This window comes from Candoia aspera, chromosome 3 (assembly GCF_035149785.1).
Source record: "Candoia aspera isolate rCanAsp1 chromosome 3, rCanAsp1.hap2, whole genome shotgun sequence".
Classification (NCBI taxonomy): Eukaryota; Metazoa; Chordata; class Lepidosauria; order Squamata; family Boidae; genus Candoia; species Candoia aspera.
This window is the reverse complement of record NC_086155.1, coordinates 159,667,451-159,680,536: the sequence shown is the minus strand read 5'-3', so window position 1 is coordinate 159,680,536 and position 13,086 is coordinate 159,667,451. Positions and strand designations below refer to the sequence as shown.

Genomic DNA, 13,086 nt, shown 5'->3' with positions numbered 1-13,086 from the left:
CTGGCTGAAAGAGCTCGTGGATCGATGACAGGGAGGGCTCGCTTTCTATTAAGACAGTGTTTCTCAACCTTGGCAACTTTAAGATGCGTGGACTCCAACTCCCAGAATTCCCCAGCCAGCATATTCTGGGAGTTGAAGTCCACGCATCTTAAAGTTGCCAAGGTTGAGAAACATGTATTAAGACATCGCTTGTTTGAGTATGCCGTATGCTTTTCGGTTGGGCCAAGTGATAATTATTGCATTACATTCCCATTTAGTCATGATGAATGTGCTCATTAAAGTCAGGAAATGCGACGGACTAACTTGCGCAAGAGGGTGCTTTCCCGGCTGGTTCCTTTCATCCCAGGTCAGGAGATGTATTTTCCTACAGGAAGGTAAAGAAGACTTCTCTGCCACTGGGGGGTGGAGAGCAGCCCCCTCATAAGTCCCTAAATTTTAGCTCCGGTGACCTGAAGGAAGGGGCGGGCCCCATTAGGCTGCAATTGGATCCGTCCCAGTAACACTGCCAGGATAGTTCAGAGCAAAATAAACTGGAGTTACGGACGTGTTTATTCAATAAATTGAGTCAAGCCGTGGAAGACTAAAAACTGAGAGGACATGGGGACCGGACTTCCCCCCTCCTTAAATGAACATGTTGTTTAAAATACATGGAACGCATTTCATTAGTAGAAGCAGAGTGGTGGGAAAGTAACTGCGGGATCGGCGAATTTCCCTCCACATAAGTTGGAACTGACGTAATGTTTTCTTTTCTTTCCCTGTCTGCCCAGACGGAAGAAACGGCACCGTTCGGCTCTGATTCTCGCGGTACTTAAAACACACAATTCCCCTGCCCAAGTTAAGCCAACCCGGTTCATCTTGTAGTTGGGCTCTTTTAAACAGCAGATCCGATCTATCCCAAAGCGCGTTCATAGGGTGATGTAAATTCCAATGGAACTTATTTCTAAAGCAGGTTTGGGCAGGACAACGTCGGATGGTGCTAGTTTTTTTGCCTGCGGTTTATAGGAATCGCTTTTTCCCGAGTAAACTCTTGGAAAGGATTCGAGGGGTCATTCAGCACCTGGGGCGAAGGCCTCCAGCCCGGCATTGCGATAGTGGGAGCAGGAGGTGCAGCCATCTCCGCGGAAGGGGATCGAGATTTGAGCCACCTGGCCGCTATGTGTAAGGCTGAAAAGCGGGAAACTTGCTCACTGTTCTCTGGCAGGCCAGGGAGCGGCTAGTTGCAAGGACTCCACCAATAGAAAAAGGCCGCCAACCTGACTGTAGTAATCCAAGAAGTGGGGGGAAAAACTGCCACGAGGCCTCCCCGCGCTGACCAAGTCGAAGGCAAAAGGAAAGAGCGAAGGCGGGGTTGTGGAAGGAGAGCTGAGGAGATTCCTGGAGCGGGCTGCAGGGCTATTGACATAAAACAACTTTGTAAACGCTGCTCCTACTGGTTTAGGAAGAGCGCCCGGCGACTGAAGCATTTCAATTCTCCCTTCCTTTCCCCTCCGACCGACTCTCACGTTTTCCTACTCTTTCTCTCCCGTTTTTGCCAACTTAGCGATCAAAGGACTGCTTAGGAAGCGAAGGACTGCTTAGGGGGCTCTCCTCGCCTGGTCACGATTACGCTGCGTCTTGGGGGAGAATCCTCTACCCCCCGCTTCTCGGTTTAGCCTCGGTATTTGACAGACTCACCCCCTAAGCCGTTAACCAGCCGGCCGGCCGGCCCGCGGGAGGGGAGGGGCAGCTCTGGCTCCGGCTCCTCTCCCGCTTACTCAGTGCTGGGAGGTGGGGGAGGGCACACCTCGTGGCGGAGGAGGCAGCAGCAGCAGCTTGTGCCAAGCACCAGTTGAAGAACAAAGAAGGAAGAAGCGGCGAGAGGGCCGCTCAAGTTATTTTCTGCCCCGGCTGCGGCAGCGAGCCCCGTCCATCCCGCACATCAGACGCTTTTTTCCAAAGGACTACTGGAAACTGCCTTCTCTCCCCCGCTCTTTTCTCCCCCCTTCTTTTTTTCCAAGTTTCTTTCGGCCTCTTTTCCCTTCCCCCCTAATAAAAAGAAAGGAATCTTCCACGATTAGGCAGAAGGCACCGAGATGAAAACTCAGAAAAGTAAGTAGGTTTGTCCTGGTTTGAGCTTCTCTCTGCTTCTGCGGTGGCTCCAAGTGAACGGAGCTCCCCTCTGCCTCCCTCGTGGCGTTGCTAAACAATTGTCAGGAAGAGTGCGACCGTGTGGCTTGCTGTGCGCAACTCTAGTGTACTGCTTGTGGAAGAAACTGGGACTTCTCCCCGTCCGTTTCTTTTAAAAACCCGGACCCTTTTGCCGCTTTGTACAGCAGTAGCACCAAACGACAGTTGAGGGGGTTCCCGGCTCAGACAAAACAAAAGCGCGGCGCTGTTTGTTTGAAGGTTTCTGCATCTTCAGCTGCTGGCGCCCTGTCAAAAACGTGTCTCAACGGCCTGTTTCGTGGTGTCCGAACAAAGTTTTCTCTCTGACTCTTTCTCTCTCCGGCCCGCTCACAACTCTTTCTTTAAGCCTGCTTCTTTCGTGTTATCTATTTCATTCTTTTCTATTGAAAACTCAACCTTTCTTGAGCAAGGCTGCATCTAAAAAAATTCTTAGACTAGCAACAGCGTGCTTGAAGGAGTTTCTTTGTTTGCGATTGTCGGAGAGGGAGGGGGCATAGAGACAGGGGTGGAGCCTCTGAAAAATCGGTTAAAAGAGCTTTGAGAGCAGATGTCCCACGCCTGACACTCTGGACTTGTAAAAGTGCAGTTTGTTTTTAAGAAGACACAAAAGTAAGTTTATATGCTATTTCCAGGATGAAAGGCTGGGGTTCAAAAGATAACCGAAAATCACTTTTTAAAAAAAACTCTGGGCACGGTGAAATGTCTTGTAGGCTGAACAAAGGCATTGCCATTATTTCTGTTTGTGAACTTAACAGCACAGTCCTGCTTGTGTTTACTCAGAATATGCCCCATTGAGTTACAGTAGGGTTTCTTACCTATGTTTACCTAAATTCTTGTTTATGTTACAGTAGGATTTCATATGTATGCACACTGAAAAATGAAAAGTCAGCATGCTTAGAGCTACATAGTTGAAAGGCACAATATAACTCCAATATTAACAATGATTTGGACTTTGCAGTTCATTGTTAGAGTTACCTTTGCTTTTGAAAAGTATCTAAAAGTTTCTTTTCCATGCAGCTGATTTTTCCTAGTGAGATGTAAATATGAAATATAAAAAGGAAAGTGGGACACAAGTTAGTTAGATCCATTAATTGGTAATGTAAGCCCACAATAAAATAATTCTGTGAGAGGTACAACCTTGTGTTTATAATAATCTACCCAACAGTACCATGGCCTACCTCTAAAGCTAAAGACATACATACTTGTTTTTGAACCTTATAGTTGTATAAAAATAATGTTTGTAACACTATTGGACAAAAAATTCCATACTGAATAATTTGAATAGTTATTTTTATAACGTTCGTCTGCTCTCTCTGTTTGAACAGTGCCGGTAAGCTGGTTTCCTGCCTGCTGTTGTGTCCATTGTTCCAAGTTTTGGGGGAGGGGGAGGATGTGAGATGCTCTGTTTTGTGCATGCGTGTTTAAATCTAGAGCTTATGTCTTGCCAACTTTAAGCATATTGCCTGTTCTGTCAGCCCGGACACTGCTTAAGAAAAACTTCAAAACATTAAATGCATGAGAGAAAGCTGCTGAGTGCAGGAGCTCATCAAATTTGCACAAAATAATGTGAGGAAAAGTTTTCAGGTGCATGGGATATAAAGGAGATCAGAGCAAAAACATTTTGAAAAGTTGGATAGTTGATGATACATGTGGTCTGAAAGTCTGAAATTTTATTTGTGCTGTAATCTTAAGACTTGTAAGTTCTAATTTATTCCATATAAATGTGTGGTTTTTTTCCTATTGGTGTAGCTGTTTGTGGTATGAGAAGTGTGTGTAAGGTTAAAAATACTAAAGGTGGGATAGATGAGTCAGTAGATTTCAAATTTCATTAACGAATCAGTGAAAATATTCTTAAAAACATCTATTAACTGTACAGTATACCTATGTATCCTTACACAAATTGTGATAAATCTGGTGTTACCACAGTTTTGTGAAAGGGCATATTCTGTGAGTTAAGTGGCTAAGCTTTATCATGATTACTTTGTGTATCTCTGAGATTTATTTCCTCTTACCTCACTGCTAAAAATTTCTTCTTTCCTGTGTCCCTACAATTTGGGATCATATTTATCTGTAAGTTTTTTTGCCTATAATGTTTTCTATTTTAAAGCATAATGAGATTTCATTCTATAATGAAAAACCTGTTGATTTGAAGGGCTATACTCCGATTCATATTTCTAAACTATCTTCTTTAACATTGAAAGAGTTGCAGACAATTACAAATGCACATCTTTTCTAAAATAAAGCTCATAGGTAGGGTGCTATAATTCAATTCTTTCTGGCCAAAATGAGCTCGGAAGGGTTATATTTTTTAATTTATGCTTGTAATTATTAGAAAGACAATAAGGCAGTTCTTATTTTTTCAAGTACTACTTGTTGTCTTAGCAGTTAATACCTTAGCCCAGTATCCATGTTTTTAATTCTGTATCAATCTCAAGTCTGCTATCTTCCTTTGTTATTTTGCCTTCTTTGCATTTGGAAAGAGTCAATATCACAGGTGTAGACTAAGTTTTCAAATTAAGAATAATTTGAATCTTGTATATATAAATTCTGCAGATGTTGTATGGAAATGCCTGTGCTGCTCTGCAAAACAGCTTGATAAGAGTTTCACACACAAAGAGATTTGTGGAGAAAGCAGTTTAGTACATTGCTCATAGTGCAAAGTGACCCTATTTGTTTTAAAGCATTTTGTAAATTTATCAAAGCAGCTGGTATCTACCACTTTCCCTTGTAATACTGTTCTTCTGCCCCAGAACAGCAGTTCCACTATTTTATACAGTTCCAGTTTCAGTAGGTTTGTCATTTCCTTAATATGCCAAAATTAAGGAATTAATACTCTGGCCATGCATGGTTTACAGATGTGGGCATGGCTTGAAGCATAATTGGCCACAAAGAGGAAAACAGGTAAATAATTTACATAAAAAAGGCATTTGTTCTTGATTAGATGTATTTAGACAAGCCATCATGCTGTGCATGTATTTAGAAGAGTTTTTGAGACCAGCAATATGAGATGAAAGCCAACTGTGACCATAAATTTTGAGCCAAGTGACCTGATGGTGTAGCTACAAGTTATAACTGTGGTTTGGTGTTTGTTTTGGTTTGCAAATAGTATTGTTAAAACTATTGCCTCCAGAAAAGTAAATGAATACTGAACATCGAAAATGATTTTAATAAGGCAGACAGAGTTCTCTTGTATATGTATATTGTACAATGTTAAATTGGTGAGAGCTAAAGAAGATTTCTTGGTCTTCAGATGAATTTAAAATAAGCTATTTTTTAAAATTGAAATTGGTGCTTTGGCTATATTATGGCCAAGTAGTCCTGTGAAAATTGCAATCAGCTATGTTAAAAGACCAAATTAAGAGTGCAACATTTCTGCCTGCGAAAATTCTGTAAAGAAACAAACAACAAAGCACCAGTGATCCACTGAGCCAGGCAGCCTAGCCAGGGCACCTTTCAACTGTTCCCTGTTAAAACAGGAAATGCAGAGCACAGACTGATTACAGGGTAGCTTTGGTTTTCTCTTGTTAGTAATCACAAATGCTCCAATGTAAACAGTGCCATGGCAGCACCAATGTGGCCTTTGCTCTAATAAAACATCAGCTGGACTAGGTTGCATCTACTGCTTCCTGTAGTTTCCTGTAACTGCAGCTTCTGCACACACATGGGGTCTCTTTCCTAGCAGTTCAAAGAGTTAATGCTCCGTTATTGAAATCTGCTCATTATCCCGAGAGGTTGCATAGCATTTTTCTCCTGTTTAGCCCAAACCTGTTTTGTATCATTAACCTCTTAGCAGAGGGAACATGTCACAATAAGTAAGCAGATCAAAGGGCACTCGGTGCTGCAGGTTTGTTCTTGCTTTAATTTTTATTTGTACTGTCAGGAGCTTTACAGCTTTACAGGTTCTCCTTTTTTATGTTTGTGGGGAGAGGAGGAGATCAGCTTTTATATTTTGTTTTGAAGGGACCAGAATACCAGTATGTATGTGCGTATGTATTTAACAAATTTATATGGCTGCCCAAGTCACACACAGTGACCCACAGCTTTTGAACATTTTCTAGTCCAAGTTGCAAACTTTTTTTTCTTTTAAGGCAATCTTCTGTTCTAGCTAGCTAAAATAGTTTGGCTTGATAGCTTTCCTCATCACTTGGCTATAAATCTTGTGTAATAAGTTAGGATCCATTGGCTTGCCTTTTACTGCATCTCTGAATGAATGTTGTTCTGTACATGTTATCCATGTATGAAGGGTACTAATGGAGAGGGCAACGACTAAAGGTCTCCATGACTCAGACCATTACTGTATATGGAGAGAAGTGGGTCCCAAATGCATCAGGACAGAAGGGAACAACTATAACAACCACCTCTCAATATTATAAACTATCTGGTATCACAGTACGGAAGTGTACTTAAAAGGAATATCCCATCCTGTCGATACACTATTATGGTTTCCATAAGGCATAAACTACTTTTTTAGATTACTTTCTGTTACCAAAAGTTTTCATGTAAATAGAAAGATACTATCAGACTGAAATCTAGGCTATTTATAGCTGGAAGAACACTGATGGAAAAAAAATTCTGGCCTTGTACAGTCCAAACCCTGACATAACTGCCCTTTTTTTACATCTGTATCATTCATGGGAAGACCACTGTCACAAAGTCCAATACCATTGGAATGTATAACATACTATAAATTATATCAAACACAATGTAAAGAGGACCCAGATCTCATATATTATGCTCACATGACACATTGGATCACAAACTGGCCAACCACACACTTAGGTTAGCATATTGTGTGAACCCAGACCTTGTGGCTAAGTTCAGTGTTTGTGTGAGCTCAGAAATTTTGGTTGATTAAAGCAGGTTAAATTAGCAATGGGTAAGAATGTTTTGTGAACATCAGAGTCCACGACTGAAAAGGCTAGATAAATATTTATCTGGAAATGCAGATAAACCAGTCAACATCTAAGTGTCTGAAGCCTTTCACTTTGCTTTCCACCTTCTCCTCCTCCTCCTCCTTAATTGGTGGTTCATTATTGTTGCAGGACACCTTGATAATATCTCTGTTATCTTCAGGTTATATGGTCCAACAGCTTTATCATTGTATTTGGAGAACACTGAGCTGTTGTACTGTAATCACCGGGTTTACTGACACACTAGTACATGGCATGGCCAAAATTAGATCTTGAGCCCTGATACAGTTGAATACTAGAAATCTCATTCTAGCCCCTGCACATGGTCTATTACGTTTACATTGGTAGATATAAAAGTATGTCTTATTTACCTTGAAAAGTATCAATTTTTATTGAACAGTATCTCTTAGAAGGTAGGTCAATATTAAGAACTCTATATGTTCGGTTATTCTACTGGAAAGAACAGGTCTTGATGTTTGGCCACCAGTGTCAAGAGACAATGCGCTATTTTCCTGATGCGTTTTACTATGTAGGATGAAAATCTGTGTGAGTTCGGGGAGGTGGAGTTATGAACGAAAGTTATGATAGTTTCCCCTTTTTACACAATACCGACATATATCGAGCACTTGTTGCAGTAAAACCTGTTACTACTAGTAAAGAAGGGTTAAAAGAGTAATTGAACTACTGGTAGTCCTTACTTACAACTGCCTCATTCAGCGACTGTTCAAAGTTATGACGGTGCTAAAAAATAACTATGTCCAATGCCCGCATTTATGACCTTCACAGAGTCCCTCAGTCATGTGATTGCCATTACAATTAGTACACATTGTCCTGTGCTTGACCTGTTGTTTTTCTCTCCCCACTTGCAGATTGGAGAGGAAGGGATTACAAGAGAGTAAGCAGACACACAATGAGAACTATACCAGGCTGTTTGAGCAGCATGCCAGCACATTGCTTTTGATGTGTATTCCCCATGGTGTGCCTGCTTACTCTCTTGTAATCCCTTCCTCTCCAAAGAATGTAAATACAAACATTAATTCTCTTCTTGCTAATTATCCCAGCACCAGGGTGAGGATTCCAGAAGGTGGGGGTGTGGTTAGGAGGCAAATAAAAGTGGAAGGTGTGAAACTGATTAGTCTTGTCAGTTTCAAGCCAGCTATCCCAGCACCACTGGGGTGAACATTCCAAAGGTTGGAGGAGTGGGGAAAGAATAGCACAATCGTGGTCACGTGATTTCCCATTTAGTGACTGCTTCACTTAGTGATAGAGTTGCCAGTCACAGTTGTGGTTGCTAAACAAGGACTTCCTGTAGTATATATTAAGTGATATTGAAAAAGGGAGTAGATGAAAAACTTCATTTTACTGTAGACCAACCACTTTTCTTGAGGACTTCAGGAAACAGATGAAGGAAATGTGGGGATCATTTTGAGGCATAATCTATCATTTCCTCTTGAATCTTTTCTCAGTGTATTAGTGTTAAGTGCTAATTTGCATCTACACTTGCAGAAATAGGGTTGATATTCCTAAAAGATACTGCGTTAAGGCTCCATGCAAACTCCTAACTGTTTAGAATGAAGTCTCATATCTAGCTATTATTGGGCTTAATTTTGGCAAGTCTTCTAATTACCAAGTTGTTATTCTTAGGTGATTTAATGTTAGAATGCTCATAAAAAGTCAGTGTAATGATTGAATAGCAATTTTAAAAGGTCAGCTGTAAATGGAAAAGAGCTGATGCTCCATAAAAAAAAAGTGTGACTTTTTCATTCTGTGGGCTTATTTTTGTTTTCTTATAAACAACATTAATAATGAGAGTGGTTTGTGGGCCGCCTTCCTCTTAATACTTTTTTTTAAATAAATACATAAATGCTGGGATCACACATCATAGTTACAACCTTGTTTCATTCTGGCTTTGAATGATGTGTGGATTCAGCCATCACTTAAAACCTTCGCTTGTTGCTTAACTTTTTGGGTGAAGTCAGCCTATTTGATTTTTCAACAAATCCTAATTAACCATTTAGTTCAGTGAGTGGATTAACTCTGAAAAACTGTTCTAAGTTAGTAAAAAGTGGTAGAGTTGGCCCTGAAGAAAATTGGCCAGATGCATATCCACAGTTGCTGGCCAATAGTTGGTGTGGTTCTGCAAATAAAGCAAATCATTGTATGTATACAGACAGGTACATGAGTTGCTAAGATGCTCAGAATGAAAGACACTGGGACTTTCTGCCTGGTCCTTGTTAGTGCACATTACCACATTTTAATTGCAAAGGATGATGATAAAATGTGTTTGAGTGGAGAAATGCAGAATTAGAAGAGATAGCATCATGCTGCTTTTTCATGTGCATCATAGGTGCTGCTGCAATATCAGGCAGTGAGACAGAGGACGATGATAGCATGGATGTCCCCCTGGATCTCTCCTCTTCTGCCTGCTCAGTCAAGAGAAAGAGACGGGGTAACCTGCCCAAAGAATCAGTGCAGATTCTTCGGGACTGGCTGTATGAGCACCGTTACAATGCTTATCCTTCAGAGCAAGAGAAAGCACTGTTGTCAAGACAGACGCACCTTTCCACACTACAGGTATGTAAGCATGTTCTAATGAAACAAGGCAATAATGACAAGCGTGTTTACCTGCTGAATACTATGGAATTTGCTTTTAAATTAATAGATATTGGGTGGTGTAGCACAGTAGTAGTATCCAGTGTTCTATTGGCTACTAGCTCCCATTTTACCTTTAAAAAGTGTCTTAGTATTTGACTTGAAAAAGTGCCATTGCAGGCTGGGTTTTATTGTAGACACACAAAGTTGACAGCTTAAGTCTGACCAAAACGGTATGGATGCCTGTTCACCTAGGACTAACATTTTGGTCAGTACCTAAAACCAGTATGAATGTTCAATGCCTTTTATCAAGAGAGTTTAAGCTTCTGTGGGATTGCAAAATATGTAGCCTGATGAGAAATCCTGATTTACATGATGCAAGCACACACCGTAACAATGATGGAGGGAATATGGATTTCAGTTTTTCCAAATCTTCTGAATGTAGTAGTTTTGAGACTCAGTGTACTTTCTTACAGAAATACTTCTTTTTGCATATTTAGAAATCAGTTCATGTCTAATTGTCAGTACTCAGATTTACCTAAGAATGTAAATGATTGGTTTCTGTTCCCAATTCTGAGAAAAAGTGTACAATTCTGAGCATGTAAGTTCATTGTTGCTTGTTCCTTTCTACCAATAAAAAGGAGGTGAAAATAATTATCTTCGTATATCAGTTTTACTTGCTTTGTATAAATATATGAAGTTTTGTAACATTAGAAATAAGCTCTGTTGCACATTGAAATAACCTGGTATATATTAATTTAAACATACAAAGATTTTATAAGAATAGAAGGTTTCTAAAAAATACGGCTTTTATTATTAATCTTAAGTCCTACTGTGGAGGGGTGAATATGAAAACACAAAAGTAGAAGGACATGAACTTTCAAATGTCCCTTTTGTTTGTGGGATTTTAACACAATTTTCTCCCATTCACTGCCTTTTTTGGTTTTTTACATAATACATTGTGTGTGCAGAATTTGAAGCTGTTGTGTGCATATTTGTGTTTTTGGACTATGTCAGTTCAGCCTACTTCAGCTCTATTGTAAATCTGGTTTTGCCATGTTGGATCAGAGTAACTGATATCATTTCTTTGTAGGTATCCCACACATTTTCTTTGTAAGGAGAAACAGTTCTTGTACAGTAAACACAAAAAGGACTGTTGGACTTTCTTTTATTGCCCAGGAAACTGGCTTGATACTCAAACAAGGACAAACATGGTGAGGTAATCCCTCTTTTGCCTGTTGACATAGTCAGTTGAACAAGGCAAATCAGTAACTCCTTTAGGGAGGAGTTACTCTTTCAGAGGGAAATGTTTTTCTGTTGTTAATTAACCTAACTGTAATGAACAAAGAGTAATCTTTGTTCATTGCATGTATTCAGACTTAAAACCAAACTTAGAGGTTTATGCGCTACAGTCTTTGGACAGCCGGGGGCTTTCTGCTGATAGGAGGGGCTGGCCAAACCAGGAAAGGCACTCTCTAGGGTGTGTCAGAACTTGTTTGCCAGCCTTTCTTTGGTCCTGTAGTTGAGGAATCTAGCTTGAAGGGATTCAGACCTTTAGCTGAACTGCTCTCATGCAACACATAGTTGGAATTGAATGGAGGAAAGAATGAAAATGTCATTGTATTCTCAGGTCTGCAACTGGTTCATCAATGCACGGCGCAGGCTTTTGCCTGACATGCTGAGGAAGGACGGGAAGGACCCAAATCAATTTACTATCTCACGAAGAGGGACCAAGGTAACTGATGGCCACCCAGCGGAATTTTCCAGCTCAAAAAACTGCATTCCCTTGATTGAGAGCTCCTTTCTCTCTGGTAGCCCAGAACCAAACAAGACTTGTAACACTTCTCCAGGATCTCTTTTGGCTCGGCCCTCAGTAATTTGTCATACTACCGTAACTGCACTGAAAGATGCCCCTTTCCATTTAAATCAGCCAGCTGGTGCCGATGACCTGCAGTGGGCTTCACCTACCAACTTTACAGACAACTCTGTCCTATACCATGAGGATAAGTTGGGACCTGGTTCAAATGCACAGAGTGGGCTTTTCAACACTCCTCCTCCAACTCCTCCAGACCTCAATCAGGACTTTAGTGGATTTCAGCTCCTGGTGGATGTTGCACTGAAACAGGCAGCGGAGATGGAATTGCAGGCAAAACTCATGGCATAAGTTCTTCATATTTTCTCTCCCCCAACAGGGATGTAATAAAAAGATGTGGCAATTGTCTCAATGATATCAAGGACTTAACTGCATTATTTTTTTCTAATTAACCTTATTTGCACAAGGGATTGCTGAAATGAAGCTTCCTATCTCTGTAATGGTCTTCAGTGGAATACAGTCATTCCAAGAATTATAAACTTAAAGCTACTGTAGAAGCAAAAACCATTTTTTTTAAAAAAAACACGTTTCTTAGTAGGTTTTTTCATAATGTGAGATGGTTCCCAAGATCATGTGATTTTGTTTTGTTGTTTTCATTATTTGTCTCTTTCAGACTGTGCAATATTTAGTAACAAGATTAGTATTAATATCATTCCCATGTGGAACAAAATATACCAACAGGCTGTCTTAACGAATTTCAGATTTTTAAACAAGTTTGGATTTGAATGATTATACTTTTTCATGGTGTAATAAAATATTTTCTTTAATAGTTGATTTACCTTGAGTATTTTGTTGAACTTGTGTTTCAAAAGATAGCAAATGTGCAATGTAGCATGGAGATATTCAGTTCTTCTAACACTATATATTTTAAAAGCATTCCTTAAAGGGTTTGATTTAAATTTCTACTGCAACAGATTGTAAGATGCTGGCAGTGAAACATACTCTGTTAGATCTATATGAGCTTAATGTATTCCCTTTAGTATGTGGCATATTCTTGCTTTTAGGAGAGTTCTGCTTAAACACGTGGGCATTTAAATACAAGTTCCTTTTTTATTTTCAAAAATAAGTGATAGCACTGTATTATTGATTAAACACTGGTTCTTTTAGTAGGGTTTTCTAAGATTCCTTTTTCCAAAATGTCTTATAGGAAATACATATCTGAACTGAATGTCTCCATTGTTGTTGTTTATTCGTTTAGTCGCTTCCGACTCTTCGTGACTTCATGGACCATGAAGTCTCCATGCTACCTTGCAAATATCAGATATCACTTTCTGGTTTTCATGCATCTCATCAGTATGTTTAACCTCTGCAGAAATGTCAAATTGGTTAAAATGGTCCGCTATTTGGGCTTTTGGGGGATGCTTGAGGAATTCCCCAGCAATCCTGTAACTAGCTTTGTTCTATGTCTCACTGATCTCTGGAACATGGAAATGGTGAGGAGGCTGAATGAAATTTTTCCAAATTTCTTTCCTCCCTTGCAGGACCTAGCAAGTTCCTTGGTTCATGAGGAACTGCAGAAGATGAAACAAATGCAGAGACACTTAA

The 13,086-nt window shown here is 40.1% G+C and overlaps 1 protein-coding gene across 1 annotated transcript; it reads left to right on the top strand.

Annotated features, from left to right (window-relative positions):
• Positions 1-1,762: 1,762 nt before the first annotated feature.
• TGIF1 (TGFB induced factor homeobox 1) lies at positions 1,763-12,310 on the top strand. The gene is made up of 3 exons (XM_063299138.1): positions 1,763-2,088; positions 9,424-9,650; positions 11,299-12,310. Exons 1-3 carry the CDS (start codon positions 2,073-2,075, stop codon positions 11,830-11,832), a joined length of 777 nt encoding a protein of 258 aa, XP_063155208.1. The 5' UTR covers positions 1,763-2,072; the 3' UTR covers positions 11,833-12,310.
• Positions 12,311-13,086: the final 776 nt, after the last annotated feature.